Source organism: Plectropomus leopardus, chromosome 17 (assembly GCF_026936395.1).
Source record: "Plectropomus leopardus strain MGB_pleo_1.0 chromosome 17, ASM2693639v1, whole genome shotgun sequence".
NCBI lineage: Eukaryota > Metazoa > Chordata > Actinopteri > Perciformes > Serranidae > Plectropomus > Plectropomus leopardus.
This window is the reverse complement of record NC_142192.1, coordinates 32,010,858-32,028,307: the sequence shown is the minus strand read 5'-3', so window position 1 is coordinate 32,028,307 and position 17,450 is coordinate 32,010,858. Positions and strand designations below refer to the sequence as shown.

The 17,450-nt window shown below is 36.9% G+C and overlaps 1 protein-coding gene across 1 annotated transcript; it reads right to left on the bottom strand.

Annotated features, from left to right (window-relative positions):
- Window positions 1–64: 64 nt before the first annotated feature.
- LOC121957718 (uncharacterized) lies at window positions 65–16,004 on the bottom strand. Its single transcript, XM_088090762.1, has 15 exons — window positions 15,818–16,004; window positions 14,454–14,726; window positions 13,521–13,811; window positions 11,739–12,023; window positions 11,426–11,545; window positions 10,402–10,461; window positions 10,119–10,151; window positions 9,781–9,819; window positions 9,290–9,340; window positions 9,121–9,191; window positions 4,849–4,945; window positions 3,520–3,792; window positions 2,363–2,653; window positions 1,612–1,896; window positions 65–571 (listed from the first exon to the last, which is right to left on the bottom strand). Exons 1-15 carry the CDS (start codon window positions 15,870–15,872, stop codon window positions 393–395), a joined length of 2,403 nt encoding a protein of 800 aa, XP_087946888.1. The 5' UTR covers window positions 15,873–16,004; the 3' UTR covers window positions 65–392.
- Between the last annotated feature and the right edge of the window lie 1,446 nt (window positions 16,005–17,450).

The window sequence follows — 17,450 nt, the reverse complement described above, 5'->3', positions numbered from 1 at the left end:
TTCGAAGGCTGTTTTTTGGAGTTTGTTGCGTCCTGAGATACCCGATTTCACAGCAGCTTTTCTAAAAAAAACTGTGATGCATGTTGCAATGTCAACAGGCGGGTGTCAACGTGCACTACGGTCTCCACGCGCTCCTGCTGTCACGCTAACACAGCACGCCACCTCATCTCCCGTTCTCTTATTTTACCGCAGAATCGCCACAGAAGCGCCTCACCAAAAAGGCTCGACACTGTTGTTATTTATACTAATAACCATTTTGTTGTACTGATTTCTTTGATTTTTCACAGAGTTTGAGACCCCTTTGTGTTAAAGTTTTGCCTCGCCTTTTTCTTGGTTAATAAATAACTTTAATTTAACCGAAAACACCTGGTTTTGATGTTGTTTTCCTCTCCCTAATGAGCTGGGTTGTAATATGCGTATACCTTGTATATATTGCTAACCACCCAACCAATTATTGATCTTCTCTTAACGAACACTAGCAGAAGTCCCAAAATCACGACCACCACGTTCACTGGGATCAACTTAACTGCATCATCCACGGTCATTCCTGCAGCGCCGGGAAGCTTGTTATCTAAAACACACAAAAAACACTCAGTTCATCTGTTTTCTTTTTGTTAGTTTCTACTATGGTGCTGATATCATTTATCTAAAAACTTAAAGTCAAAATACTTGTATTTATTATTTTCAAAATGACATGAAATCAGTGGCAGATGCTTGTGAGGTGGAAAACAACTGACCCTTAAAAAAAAAAAATTAAATTAAATAAATATAGAAAACAACAGAAGCAAAGAGATGGAAATGATGTCAATGTGAGACAACGAAACACTCAGCAAAACACGGGGCCTCAAACACAAACACATGTTCCCTTAGTTTTGTTTATATCCACGATTTGTTCTTATTTTTTTAATAAGATTATTTTTTAATTTTTTGTTAATATTCACTGACTTCTGAAATTCACTTGTGTTTTCTTATTTTTTCTCTGGTGGTCACTGACAAAAAGTAAAAAAATAAAAATAAATCTTGTTTTCACAGTCCACAAATTGTTTATTAAGTGTGATGAAAAATAAGTTTTATTTTAGAGAAACACAAAAAATTCATGAAAATCTTATTACCAAATTTAAATTATTATATGTTTTAGATTAATTGTAATAATTGGATTATTATAGACTAAAGAAATACTGTTTTAAGTGATTACTGTAATTTCAGTTTCTGTGCATCCTCGTGAGTAAATTTACTTATGTGCTGTATTTAAGTACCAGTTTGAGGTACTTTCACTTTGCTCGAGTATTTTAATCTCATGCTGCTTTTTACTGCTAATCCACCACCACAGATGGAGTACTGTGCTTTTTATTTTTCAATCTGCATCTGAGCTGATTCGGATGGTTAAGAACATTTCCTGCATCTCGATTAGATTTCTCAGATATTTTCTCTTAACAGAAAATTAAGAGAAAATATAAGAGACATTTAGGAGACAACATTCCTGTTGTGAGTGTGTGAAACTTAAACTTAACAGCGTTTTACTGCTTAAACATTATCCAAATAAAACTTCTCAAATTTCTCAAAAACTTCTAAAAAAAAAAGACATATTACAAGAATAAAAAAGTTTCTTACCCCAAACTCTCAATACATGAACTCCAGATGCATCGTGAACGACCTCACAGGTGAACGTAGATACGTCGCTCCTTAAAATCTCCACGCTGTCTCTTCTCTGGAAGGTGTCGTCTTCGTTCGGTCGGACGCCCGAGGACATCACGCCGTCGTCTTCAGTCAGGATACGGCCGTTCCTTTTGATCCGCAGGACGACGTCTTTTGGGTAGAAGCCTGTGGCCAGACACGTCAACATGACGTTTGTCTTCACGTTGGTGGTTTTTGTGAACACGAACACTTTCGGAGGAGCTGGAGAGAGAAACCGTAAAGTGAGTTCATACAAGCACGACCGAGTCAAGTGAAACTGCTCGGGACAAAAAGCAGAGTACGTCGTTAAACGGTGGTCCGCACGGAGTGCAAACCCAGGCCCTGTTTCCGAAATTTCAAACATCATTATCACATGAAACCACAAAAACTGATTTCGGTGAAATGAAATCGTCAGCTTTATCGATCTGTACATTCAAAAACAGCGTAGTTATAATCATTTTTAAAAAAGCAACATCTAAAGGCTGGTACTCACTAGAGGATAAATCGGGACGATTTTGGGTCCAATACGCCCCTGACGACAATCAGGGGACGTTTTCGATTCAGGGCTGGTCGGAACCGATTATCTGCCCGAATAATCATTATGTGTGAGGGGTTATCTAAATTTCGGACCGTGTCGGAGCCTCTCCAATCTCGAATCGTAAATATCAATGATCTGGTTCATACATACGTGCCGTTTTTAGCCGCCTTTGCCCGTATACTGTTAACACGCTCAGCCAATCGATGCACTCCACTTCCAGGTAGCCTTTGATGTATTCTTTCAGGACCGTAATATCGTCCCACTTCCTCTTGGTCGGGAATGCCGCTTCAGTTGGGGCGACCCAGACTGAGTCGGGGCCGTCGAAGGACAGGAAGTCGTTTCCGTCGTAGCTGTACGTGAAAATGCCGCGGTGGAACTTCATCTTGTCGTCAGACTTCTTGTCGCCTTCGCAGCCGACCATCCACTGAAGAACGTGGACGTCTGGGACCAGAGACAGAACCAGAACAGTGACATGAAGGATGAGAATCAGGGATGGCGTTTTTCTGTTGGCCCACGCGGACGTTAGCTTCACCCTGGTTCACTAGTCAAAAATCACGTGTGATTTTTTTCACCTGGATTTCGGATTACTGCAGAAAATAAACTGCGTCAAACAAATGTTTATGATACTTAAACAGCTTGTTCAGGAAGATTATCTTCACAAATGAACACTTTCAGGATTTTTTTGAAGCCTTCATATAATTTCCAGAAATAAAAAGCTAAGTGGGTGAAACATTTTAATGTTATAATTTACTGGTGTATGAAAAACGTGTCACATTATGAACTGTGGATAAACATTTTATAGTTTACTAATGTATGAAATGTATGAAAAACAGTGGCTAAAAATGAATGTATGAAAAACCTGTCGCAGTATGAACATTGTTTAAACACTCTATAGTTATGTTTACTAATGTATGAAAAACATGTTACGGTATGATCAGTGGTTAAACATTTTAAAGTTATAGTTTACTAATGTATGAAAAACATGTTACGGTATGATCAGTGGTTAAACATTTTAAAGTTATAGTTAACTAATGTATGAAAAACAGCCGAGTGCAGAGTTTTGAGTCTCTACTGACCAACAACCAAAGGACTGCAGCGTTTCCAGCTTCAGTAGTACCAGATCTGTGTGCTCGGTACCCCGAGCAGAGACATAACGAAAAATGTGGGACGTCTCTGAAGGTACTAAAAGTACAATCTGTATTACTCTCTTATTCACCATGGAAACTCCACAGAACGCGTACCGAACTGAACTGAACCGACCTGCTGTTGGAAATGCACCAACAGATATCACGTTTCCTGGGTCTTACCTGAGTCGTTCTGTCTCATGCGCTTCATCAGGATGTCGATGCTGATTTTGAACCACTGCTGCTTGCTCTGGCGGGACTGTGTGCCTTTGTCCCAGTAATCTGGAGGCAGGCGCTCTTTCATCCAGTCCTGTTTGGGAACCTTCTTCTGGGTCTCACTGTCAAAGTAGTCGATCATCTTGTTGTCCAGCAGTCCCATGGCTGTGAACTCGTGGATACCCGGGAGTCCGGCAGGTTTGGAGAGAGCCGTGTAGATGTAGGTGAGGGAATGCCTCTCTGAGAGTCACACAGGTGAGAAGACAGATAACATTAGACAAAGACATTATAACGAGTAACACACGAAAAGGCTCCGTCGAGCTCGTTAACTACGAGGGAAAAAAAGGTGAGGCGAGTGTGTTTATAGTGCACCCTTCAGACAAAAGGTAATCAAAAGTACTTTACGGAGGCACAGAAATCCAAGAAATACAATAACATTAAGAAAACATTAAAATTGCAGTAAAACGCATAAAAACAATCATAGTGCAAAAGCAAGAAAAAAGATATACAAAACAAAAAATAAAATATATTTTAAAAAAGAATAAAAAATAAAACAGTTTCAGCAGACCTCAGGTGCAAAATCAATATTTCAGAAAAAGAGGGACAATTAAAAAGTGAATTAAAAAATCTGAAAATAAATCTTTTTACAATAGATAAAGGAGAAATAAAAAATATAAATAAAAGGTGACATTCTAGTTATGTTTTAAAAATATCATAAATTTCAACCCTTTGGCAGAGGCCTAAAAAAAGAGGATTGTTGTATTTTCCTTAGTTGTATGCAAAATGTACTCTATTTTAAGCCTTAATTTTATCAATAATGTCATGGGTTTTATTATATTTATTTCATTTTCCATCTTATGTTATGCATTTTGCACATTTTAATTTTTAACCTCATTTTATCTTACTTTTGCTGGTACTTTCAAGTGGGTTTTATCCATGTGAATACACATTCTATACTTTCTATTGTGATCTTATTTGATTTTTACATGCAGGTTTTATTACGTCTATGTCTTTTGATGTGAAGCATTTGGTGCATGTGGGCATTTCTTTCTTGTAAAAGCACGCTGGGCTGCATTTCCCACTCTGCCCTCTGTGCTCCTTTATTATTATTACTTCTTCTTTTTCATTCTGCAGTATTTGTTGTGTGTGAAGCACATTGAGCCTGCATTGTATATACATAAAAAATAAGTTTATTATTATTAAACTGTAAACCGGCGGAAGGCAGAAGGAGATTTCACGGACAGAGAACCGCGTTTAACGTGTTTTTCTGACGCCTGGTCTCTTACTTTCACTTACCGCTTTTCACCAAAACTCCCGACACGAGCAGAAATAAAACCGCCACCGGACACATTTCATCCACAGAGGACAAACCCGTCAGTTTCAGTCTGAAGTTTCAGCTTTCGTCTCCGTCGGACTCTTCCTGCTCCCCATTTCCGACAGGAAGAGGCGCGCGCGGCCTGTAACGAGGACACACACGGCAGCAGGTGACTGATGCTGCGTTCAGGTCAAACTCGTACACTCGTGAACTCGTGTTTCCGACATGGGAAGTCCTGGACACCACGTCCTGAACCCCAGAAAACCTGCTTTTAGGGACTGTTTGTTATTTTCAGAAAGGAGGACAGATGTCAGATAAGTTTAGAGCACTTAGGAGAGACTTAGCGGAGGGACTGTTAAACTGTAAATGGCTGTATTTTGTGTTTCATTTACTGCCAATTTATTTGGACCTTTTTTTCCTTTAAAATTGCTGTCTTTTGGTTTTGGTCTGTTTTTTTAAAATGGCGATTCTATTTTAAATTAAGGCTATTTAAAAAAAACAAACAAAAAAAAAAACAACAGAATTTAATTTTTCTTGATTTAACAAAAAGTCCTCCAAACCTGCAGCACTGCAGAGGGAAATAAAACTTTAAATGGCTGCATTTTGTAATTAATTTACTGCCACTTTTTAAAGACCATGGCATGGTAAGGGCTGGTTGGTTTTATTATTTATTTTTATTTTCAAAATGTCTGTCTTTTTTCCTTTAAAAAATGGATATTTTCTTTAAACAATTTTGGTGACTGTTTTTTCTTTAAAACATTTTTGGGCGATTTTGGAGGCATGTTGTGTAAAATTCATCAAAAATCAAGATTTCCAACGGTCTTTGAACGCAACATAAGAGAAACATTTCATTCAGACCATCAAAAAATAGAAAATTTTAGCGGATTTAGTAATTTGGGGGCCTCCTCTCACTCTAACTGGGAATGTTGGTAGATTATTAGCAGCTTTAGAAATAGTTTCCATATTTACGTTACTTTGTTTCTGAGGTAATAATGAAAATACTGCAGAACTTAAAGTCCTGCAGTCAGATGAGGATTTATCAGCACAATGTATTTAAACAGACTTACAGTCAGATCGAGATGGAGCTTTTACTTCTCATATAATGCTGGATAGTTTAATAAATAATAACTTGCCATATATCGTCATATGCTGTGAGTTAAATTTGAATTAGCAACACAACCAGTAACATTTATCTGACACATAAATACAGTGGTTCTGTATTTTCCTCTTAAGTATAAGTTTACAGAGGCAGTTTTTTTAAAAATATATATATATATATATTTTTAAGGATCTTCAGGGGCCTTTTGTATGTTTATTTCGATGCTTAGTGAATTGGAATAACAGCATAATTATTTTTGCATCTGAACATGAGAACTACCTGTTACTATGATTATTATCTCATTTGCATCATACCGCTGTTATCCAAACTCCAAATCTAATATAATCTATATCTATAAACATAAATCTTTCTTTTGTGAACATCCAGTTCAAAGATGATTTTTTGATTTTTTTTTTCAATTTTAAGAAACAGAAATATCAGTTATTGTTGTGGCTCGGGTGTCTCCACTTTTAGGAGCCTCAGTTCTTCTACTTTGTTATCTTGCATTTTCTTCATTTACAAAACTTTAATATTTTCTGATAATTCAACATTTTCATTTTACAAGCACTTTATAAAGCTTTATTTATTTGATGATTTCACAGGTAATTCATGTGCAAATGTGTTCAAAGCTCAAACATGAAAACACACACTTTAAAAAGAGATACACTCAAAAAATCAGAAAAAATCAGCTTCTAAAGAGTCAACACACAGAAAGGTGACGTGCGTTTGGCTTTCACTGTCGCGGTGAACAAATCCATATTTTTAATACAAACACATAATGAGGATATTTTAGGATAACCTGAGATTTCCTAGAATGACAAACTGATCTTTTTCTTTAAATAAGTATTTCATTTTAATTGTTTTACCCCCTAAAGTATTTAAACATTAGGAGTGGATTTTAATTCTTCTATATGTATTACCTATGTAAGCAACAATGAACCCAAAAAAGCTAAAAAAGAAAAAAGGCATTTGCTTTGCACAGACAATATTTGACAAATAATATGTTTGTAAATCTGATTAAAACAGACAAAACAAGCACTTTACATACCATTAAACTGCAAAAATAATCTGCTCAAAGGGAAATTTCTGTCTTCTGCAAACTAATAATTTCACCTAACTGAAAGGCATTTAATGTCCTAACGACGAATCCAGTACAAGAGCGACTGATTTATTTCACAAAGACGGGAGCGGATTTCATCACATCACGTCACGTTTGTGATAAACTTGCACATTCAAAACTTTAAAAATATATTTTACAACTTAAGTCTATAATAACACCAGAACGTGTATTTACAGCAGTGAGTTTTAGATGAAGTATAATACCACGTTTTCAAATATAAAAATGATAAAGTGACATTTTAAAGGCTTTTGCCAAAGGGGGGCTGGTATACTTCGACACTGACCAGATTAACTCATGTTTTTGGGACTCGTGGGAATCATTTTTGAGCTTCAGACTGCAGCGGCAAAATACTTGTCCTTTAAATTTTCACCTTTTGAATGATAAAGGTTCAGGCGGGACAAGATGAGCATTTTGCTTCCTCTTGCTGCTTTTCGAACACATTTAGTTTCCCTGATGGAGACTCTTTTTTATTATTGTCATCTTTATTTGTTTGAAATGAAATAAACTCAGCTCCCACACTGCAGGGCTCCAGTTATCACTTAGTTACTGCACCAAGTTTGGATGCGTGCTTTCTTCTGCTTCAGAAAGCCTTTTAAATGATACCAATGTATTTACAAACTGCAGCCCCTTCACTTCAAATCACATTATTAGTATTTCTTCAGTTTTCTCTGAGCAACGCTAAGTGCAGGTCGAGTTTGACAAAAATAAACTGATCACTGATTATCTGCAGACTCAGTTCACGAAAACTTCACCGTCACGGGCCGAATGTCGACCAGGGCAGAAGTTAAACTTCCCCTCTCACGACTGTTTGCAGTGATTTTTTTTCCATTTCTTCTTTTAAGGCACTTTTTTGACGTATTTTTTTATTCAGTTAATTTAAATCCTTCTGTTAAGGGTATAGATAGCTATATAGATATGGAGATATTTTAGACAGACAGACAGATAGACACCCTGGTTTTTAACAACACAGTATCAATAACCTCACCACCAGAGAGCGAGACTCAAGCACAATTTTGTTAGAAATTAGGCACAAACATCTCCACCGCTCGCGCTTTTACCCCTTTGAAACCTGAGCAAATTAGGACAACAAACAAAATGAAACAAGAAAATTACTTATAAAGTACTGAAAAATATGTAGTTACTTTATAAATGTAATATATAATATATATATATATAATATATAATATTTAACTTTAGAAATGTAATATATAATAAAATTAAAATATCTTTAAATATGAAATTATTAGAATTATAAACATAGACATTTTTTCTATCTTCTTTTTAAAATATTTTTTAGGTATTTTGAGGGAAAGTTACTCATTGCCTTTTTTTCCCCAATGTTATAGAAAGAAATCAAACCATCCGCTCAGGTTTCAAAGGGTTAATATTTAACTCCTGGGGCGCCCCATGTACAGAGGCCGCGAGTTCAAATCCAGCCTGCGACCCTTCGCTAAACATCATCCCCTCTCTCTCCCCCTTCCAAACTTAAGCTGTCCTATCCTAATTAAGACAAAAAAACCAAAATAAAAAATAATGATAATTTATCTCCCGAGCTCTTGCACAGACCGAGTTTAATTTCAGATTTTTAGGATTTTTTTTAAGGTGCTTCTGAATTAATGTTAACATTTAATCTGAAAGGTCAAAGTTTCCTGAATTTCCATCGTGATCAGAACGAGCTCTGCTCAGTTTTAGCGCCTCAGACAACACTGACACTTTATCTCAGCGCTGATTCTTTTGCTTTCAGAGCTACAAAATGCAACAACACGAGTCCGCGTTGACGTTGTCTGCATTTAAACTCAAACTTACTCAAGTTCCGTCTCCGCGCTGCCACGCCGATTTGCCATGAACCCTTTTAAAGAGGCGGTGGAGACATTTTTCAGATTGTAGAAGTGCTCATTGATTTTTTTCAAACGTCCCTCATAATTTCTTTCCCACCGTAATGTTCATTGTTGTTTTGGTAAATTTGGCTCCAGAGAGCTCAGTGAGCCTCGATGTTCTCTGATGGAAATGACGTCGTGTGCAGAGACTTTAGACTTCCTCTGGCTCCTCGCTCCTCTGCAGGAGGGGGCTGTCGGGCTCTGGGCTGGAGTTTTTGTTGTTATCGGCTGCAGGGGTGAAAAGAAGTAATATGTTACACATACAATAGAAACTAAAAACATATTAAGTTGATGCAACTTTTTAATCAGCGGACAAAGATACTCACTAGCAACGCCAGAGTCAGAAGAGCTGTTGCTGTCGAAGGACTCATTCGAACCTGTGAACACAGAAAAAATGGAAATGGAAATTTTTTATTAGCTATAAGCTTTTGTGTCTTAACATTAAAAGGCGACTGCTAAAAAAAAGGTTAAATGGCGGCGATGTTTGAAATCATGTGACTGGTGTATTTGTTCAATTGTGAAGATTATCTTGCTGAAAAAAAAGTACAATAAAAATCTGTTTTCAATTCATATTTTCTGCAATAATCCAGGATCCAGGGAAAAACCTCATCGTATTTTTGACCAGTAAATCAGGGCGTCGCTAACTTCTGAGTTGGCCTACAAAAAAACGTCTCCTGTGCACCGCACTGTATTCACAACAGGGAGCCGATCAATAATAGCCGATCAATAATAATAAAAAATTAAATTCACACATTTTAATGTAACAGAGCTCAATGCAAACTCACTTTTTCTTTACATTTTCTATAAATAAACTTACCTTTGAGAGATTTTTTCTCAGCAGTTGTGTTGAGTTGTGCTTTATTGTCCCCACACACACGCATGCACGCACGCACGCACACACACACACACACACACACACACACAGACACAGAGAGAGAGAGAAAACATTAGAAACAACAGAAATGTGTAACTTTAATGTTACTCTATAATACATCCATTTCCTTTTTTTGCCATGTCAACAAATTGGGTACAAACAGTAACTGACCCTGCAAAACGCAGCTTTAATAACTTTCTGATTGTAACAATTGAAGTATCATTATCACAAAAACAGCTTCAGGAGTAACAGAGCTCATCGCAGAGAAATAAAACACTTACCTGAATTGATGACAGTAACGGAAAGTGGCGGACCTGTTAATAAAGACAAAGTGTAAACAAACACATAAAGACGACATTTTCATATTTTTGAAATGTAAAAAAGTAAAAGTAAAAAGTAAAAGCCTGGGCAGGAATAAAGAAAAGGATAATCTGATTCTAGCCGTGGGCCTTCTTTGCATGTCTTTCGATGTTTCTAATCTCAGCTGTAGCTGATATGTTAATTGTAGCTGCAGCGTCCTGCTGACGCCCAATCAAAGGAGAGCAGATGATAATTTGGGACTACCAGAATATATAGGTTTAATCGGTACGCCCTTGGAGGAACTGCTGCCAGAGCCACGTGATCCTGTGAAGAAAAAAATAAAAAATAAAAAATGACATTAGGTAAATCACCTGAATGACCCAGCTCAAGTTAGCACAACAGATACCAGTTTAAGCAAGTTTAATAATTTAATTACTCTGGATTATTACAAAAAGCAGCACCACGACTTTCTTTTAATTCTTCTTGTATGATTTTTACTGTGAGCTCAGTCAACCTTCAGTTTAGTGAATTAACGACAACAAAGACTTTTGACTGACAGAGCTGCTGTTCAGTGTGACCTCTGACCTCTGAACAGCTCATGAAGTCCATCATAAAATAATTACAGACCTTTGCACCTGATACCGATTTCAAATATTAACTTATGGCTGAAAAGACTCTAACAGCCAGTACTTTTTATTTGGTGTAAAGACACTATGTTGAGTACTGCATTGAAGTATGATGACATATTCATGATTTTAATTTGTCCATGTTTGTGAATTTTTTCATTTTTACAGAAAATAAAACTCAATTTGGAACAAATGTATTCCAGGGTCCCTACAGCTCACAGACAGCAGAAATTTAAGACTTTTTAAACACTTTTTAAATCTCACTCAGAATGAAATTTATGAGTGTTTTCACAATGACCAAATTTGGGGGGGCTGACACCAATTACTTTTACTTTTTGCCCAAATATTGACTGTAATGAAAAACATGATTTTGGGTGACAGTACTGCAAGTGGTATTCTGTGAGTTTTTTAAAGTTACCTGTTGAAAAGGCTGTTTCATTACCTATTATTTTGAGATTTAACAATACAAGGTCAAGGAAAAAAAGGATTCATAAAATCCTACCTTTTGTATCTTGGCATTTTTAAGACTTATGGAAGTTAATTTAAGACATTTTAAGACCAATTAAGGCCTTGTTTTTAGACTGATTAATTCAATGACCTGCAGGGCCCCTGTTTTCCACTCCACTGGTAGTTAAAAGATGACAATTACATAACACACTTACCAATTTTGCCTGTTTTAAACAGGAAAACCAGCAACACAGTGATCCCGACCAAGACCAAAATCAGGCCTGCGACCACCCCGCTGATTATAGCTCCTCCGGACTCGGGAGGAAGTTGGTGATCTAAAAAAAAACCCAGAAAACATTCACATTAGTTTTTTATTCTGTTCACTTTGAACATCATTTCTGTTTTTTGGGGTTTAATTTAATAATCTTTTTTGTGACTTACGATGAATTTACTGCTATGAATGATTACAGACATGTCAATGGCAGCATTTTGAAATAAATATGACACACTGGAAAAAAAACACATTACCCCAAAGTTTCTCCACATGAACTCCAGATGCAGCGTGAATGACCTCACAGGTGAACGTAGATATGTCGCTCCTTAAAATCTCCACGCTGTCTCTTCTCTGGAAGGTGTCGTCTTCGTTCGGTCGGACGCCCGAGGACATCAAGCCGTCGTCTTCAGTCAGGATACGGTTGTTCCTTTTGATCCGCAGGACGATGTCTTTTGGGTAGAAGCCTGTGGCCAGACACGTCAACATGACGTTTGACTTCACGTTGGTGTTCTTTGTGAACACGAACACCTTTGGAGGTGCTGGAGGAAGAAATAATAATAAATAATAATAAGAATAACAGAATACACAAAGAAACTCGATATATTGCGGCTTGTTTCACGTTTGATGTATTAAATGACTTTATCGCAAACATTGTAAATAAACTGTCTCGTTTTTTAGGCACCAGCATGAAGCTCGCTCTGGCGTTTGGTTTTTCACTCTCTCTCCTGCAGCTCTCTGCCTCTCGCACCCAAACACACACACACACACACACACACACACACACACACACACACACACACAAAAAGCCATTTTTAATGTCTTTTATCTTCTGATCAATATATTTCAAAATTATCCTTTATTAATTATATATTTCTTTTGGTATTTATCTGTATTTCTGCCTTTATGCTGCTGCAAAACCAGAATTTTTCCTCCTTGTATCAGATAAACCTTTAGTTCATCTTGTCTTGTCTTGAATTCAATACTCACACGTCATCACAGAAACCTTTTAATTTCTATCCAACGGCGTACAGCAACAATTTTGGGGTACAGGTGTGTCTTATGAAAAGGTAATAATTTAATTGTGGACAACCTGGAGAATGTTGATCAACATTTATGAGGATGTATTTCTCTCATTTTCAGATTAAAACTTTTATTTTGGGTTTCATAGATCATGTTTACAGGCATCAATGTTCAAAAAACTTGGGATGCAAGATTATATCTGCACGTCATCGGTATCAGCAGAAACTGGCTTTAAATGAAATACCAGAATCAGTCAACATGCTGATTTCTGCTGTTATCACCAACACTTTTTTTTTTAAGATCACAACAAAAAACTCAACGATTTTGGCCAGAGAGCCGAGTACTTCAAAATAAAAGAACCATGGGTTCCAAATAAACAGTAGTTTATCTAACTTTATACTTTAACATTATAGCAGTATTTTATTTAACTACTAAAACTATAGTATAACAGTAGTTTATGTAACTTTACTATATGGCAGTAGCTACTTTATTTGTAACAGCAGTTCATTTAATACTTTTTATTTTAGTAGTATACGGTAGTTTAGAGGAAATTTTAAAATATTGAGATATATGTTGTGTATCGCATGATTGCCTAAAAATATCATCCATCCCTAAATTGCAGAGTTATCATTTTTTCCATTATAAGACAAGTATGACACAAAAACGTAGACCACTGCTGTGAGACTTAATTCATTTTATAATTTTCCTATCAGATTTCTTTCTGCATATAAAGGTCTCAGTGATGAATGTGTTGTTATTGAGAGTTGGGTTCCAGTAGCCGGGTCATACTGGATCCAGTGGTTGGACAATGACATTAATAAGGCTGCTACTAAAGATGTGTGTCAGTTACTTCAACAAAAAAAAATGTTTTATGGATTTTTTTTTTAATCCCAGTTGTTTCAAGAAGAGTTAAATTTAAGTTTTATATTTTAAGAAAGCAAAACTGTCCTAAACGTACCTCTGTTATCTGTAATTAAAAAGAAAATAAATATTCAAGAGATTTCTGTCATACATACATGCTTCTTTTAGCTGCTTTTGTCCATATCCCACGAACTTCCCCAACCAATCCACGCACTCGCTCTCCAGGTAGCTTTTGGTGTATTCTTTCAGGACGGGGACATCGTCCCACTTTCTCTTGGTCGGGACTGCCGCATCAGTTGGGGCGACCCAGACTGAGTGGATGTCATCAAAGGACAGGAAGTCCTTTCCATCGTAGCTGTACATGTCCATGCCGCTGTCAAACTTAATGCTGCCATCAGGCTGTGAGTTGCCTGCGCAGCCGTGCATCCACTGAAGAACGTGGACGTCTGGAACGACACAGAGAAGCAGGACGGTGACACAAATGCCAAAAACGTAAAAGGATAATTACACATCCAGGCAAATTTAACATTTGTGGTTTCCTGGTTAAAGAGGCAACATTACACTCATTTTAAGGTTCATACTTATATTTTAAGCGTCTACTGGTCATGTTTATAAAGGCCAAAGCCTCTCAAGAAACTGTCTGTGCCGGAACATCTGTATTCAGCCTCTGTCTAAAATGCTCCATTTCAGTGCCTGTCTCTTTAAGCCTTTCCTCATCAGGTGGAAAATAGTCAAAATGACAAATTCCAAGTCAAAAGCCCAGAATGACACCCAGAAAAAATACAAGTCATGTTTTTCTGCTTAGATGGCTGTGGGATCAAAAATGTCAGTTTGAATGGAGCATTTTTGGACCTGAACAGTCTGAATGTAACTATTTAGTTTCCACAGTGTATTTTAGACTTATTGTAGGAGCTGAGCTGCAAATTCACCAATAAACATGCACAATCTTGCAAAAATGTATGCTATATGCATGAACACAGCCAAAATTACCAAAAATGGAGACTGTAAAGTGCGTTAAATGTGCCAAAAAGTCCCTAAAGGGTTAAAGTCGTTGATTTCATCATAAGGTGTTCCTGGTTGGATCTTACCTGAGTCGTTCTGTCTCATGCGCTTCATCAGGATGTCGATGTTGACTTTGAACCACTGCTGCTTGCTCTGGCGGGACTGTGTGCCTTTGACCCAGTAATCTGGAGACAGGCGCTCTTTCATCCAGTCCTGTTTGGGAACCTTCGTCTGGGTCTCACTGTCAAAGTAGTCGATCATCCTGTTGTCCAGCAGTCCCATGGCTGTGAACTCGTGGATACCCGGGAGTCCGGCAGGTTTGGAGAGAGCCGTGTAGATGTAGGTGAGGGAATGCCTCTCTGAGAATCACAGAGACGGACAGATATTTATTAGACAAGGCAGATGAGCGCCGGTAGATTTGACGAGGCCCACATGTGCTTGTTGTGGTCTTTCTTTGTGAAGAAAATTATTTAAAGTAAAATGGATTCTGTCCATAAACAAATCAACTCTTCTACTGCTTCTGGTCATGGCTACACACGTAAACGCCTGTGTAATCAACAGCTGTGTAGATCAGAGTTTGTCTTTTCCTGTCCCACTTACTATAACACTTCATGTGTGTTATCAAAGATATATATAAATACATCATGTTTTTATGTAAAATCCAGTATTGGTATTAAGCTCGAATTAGGAAAAGAAAACCAGTGAAAAACAAGGAAATAAAACTCAGAAAATAATTCAAACTTTTACAACCCAACTTTGTTTATGAGCCAATTCAGGCTGCACATCAGGCCAGAAAAATCTGAACAATGCTGTCTGTTCACCTCAGTGACGGTAATCAGGAGGGTGGTGTTCAAAAGTCGAGTCAGTTATTAAAGAGCAATAAACAATAACGACATGGCTGCCAAACTGTGTCAGAACATGACTCCATGAGTCACTGACAGATCAATATGATCCCCAAAAGCAGCAATAATAACTCAATCTGCTATCATACAATAAATAATTTAGGAAAAGTGAATGAACAAAAAATATAACAAAGTCCAACTTTCTGATACCAATAATAAACCTGCCATAAGACCAGCTGTTGTTTTTTTAGTCTCATCTGTACGACATTTTTTTTTAAAAGAAAAGGAAGTTTATGTTGTATTTTAAACACAAAACAAGCTACCATACAACATCGGTACTTCCTTCATACTGACGCCATGATACAACAGTGTACACATATCCTAAAATGAACAACGATCTGTGAGTGCTAAATCTGCCCCCCCCCCCCGCTTGTTTTGATATATTGAGCCTACAGAATTAGTGCACATTATCAAAAATGAAAATACTCAACGTCAAGTTTAACAAATTAAACTTGAGATCCGAATTTAAGAAGACGTCACAACTTCGTGTGTTTTTACTTTCGATTTCAACCTTAACATATGATCGAGTCAAAAAGCTCAAAACTTACCGCAGTTTACCGTCAGTCCTGTCCACAAAAGGACAAACGCTGCGAGGGAAAACATCTTGGCCCCAAAACAGACACTTCTTTTGTTTTTAGTATCGAGTTTGATCGGACTGTTGGACCGTGTTTTCACTCCGCGACGATCTGCCGCCTGCCTCTGTCTTCCGTCTGGTCTGTGCCCCTGTGCTGCGTTCAGGGGCTGCTCGTAAAACACAGAGGTCTGACGCAATTCAAAAACTAAAGATACATGTTTAAATGAGTCACTGCAAGCCAACTCACCTAGGGCTTCCCAGTTCATGGTCACATTTCATGCTTGTTTGTCTTGCTTTTATACATTTTGTTTTTATTTATTCTCTTATTTTATGTGTTACTGACTTTATTTGATTTTGCATTGTTCAACATCTGTAAGTATTGTGAAAAGCTAAAACTAAATAAAATGTATTATTATTGTTTTGTTGTGGATTTTGCAATAATTTGGGTGAGTTAGCACGGGATGATCCACTTTTTTGATGTAATGCTAGAATTTAGTCAAGATAAGGTTGAATTAATAAGCACTATAACACAGCTTTTGGAAAATTCCATATTCACAAAAAAAGAAACTAAACCGATTTTCCTGCAATACATTTAAGAATTTCAGCAATATAACACCACATTAGCTAATGTTAAGAACAAAAAAAATTGAGGACATTTAGCCCTTTCTTGATTTCTTTTAAAAATATGGGAAGAGGGTGAAGAGCAATTTTGCAAGAAATCACCAAAAAATCCTCAAGGACTAACTAAAAAGTTGCAAGAAAATTACCTCAAAGTAAGCAACAAAAAAGTGAAAAAAAAACAAAAACAAGATATTGACTTCAACAAAAAGCAAAAATAATAACAATTATAATTTTATATAAATGTGTATGTGTGTGTGTGTAGCTTTAAAAAGTAAAAAGCTATATGTGTATATATAGCTTTAAATTTTTATCATATTAAATGAATATTCTTATAAATTATTTATATATATATTTATCTTAATATTTATCTTAATCAGTCCCCAAATGCTTTTTTTTCCACTTTCCTCTCACTTTTGAACCACCCCATAAATAACGAACAGTCCCTAAAGCACCAAAACTAAACTAAGTAGTTGAAATTAGCTACAACTAGTACTGCTTATAGAATAATACAATAAAATGAAGTATCATGGTAACGTTACTTAGACTTGAGCCAATTAACGTGAAGATAAGTTACCTGTTTATTAGTTGTTAACAGTTAACCATCAAACAATAGTTTAAACGGTCATATTTTCTTTGTTTGGCTAACGTTAGCGCACTAGCTCCGTTTGTTTTCACTTTCATTTCACAAATGTGACCGTTTACAGTCAACTTACCGCCTCCAGCTGGTCCTGCGCTCAGACACATTATTGACAAACCCAAAAATATCCAGTTTGCTGGTTGAATCATGGCTTAAAAACGACAAAACTTCTGATAAATAAAGAGAAATCCAAACCGCCGAGCGTAACTGAAGTGAGCGCGTGGACTGCAGTGGCGAATCATCCAATCAGATGATTCAGAGCAGGTTGCTAGGCAGATTACAGTTCAGGAGGTTGCCAGTACATGATCTACAGGGCCAAATGAAAGTAGTCATTATTACTTTTAGTGGT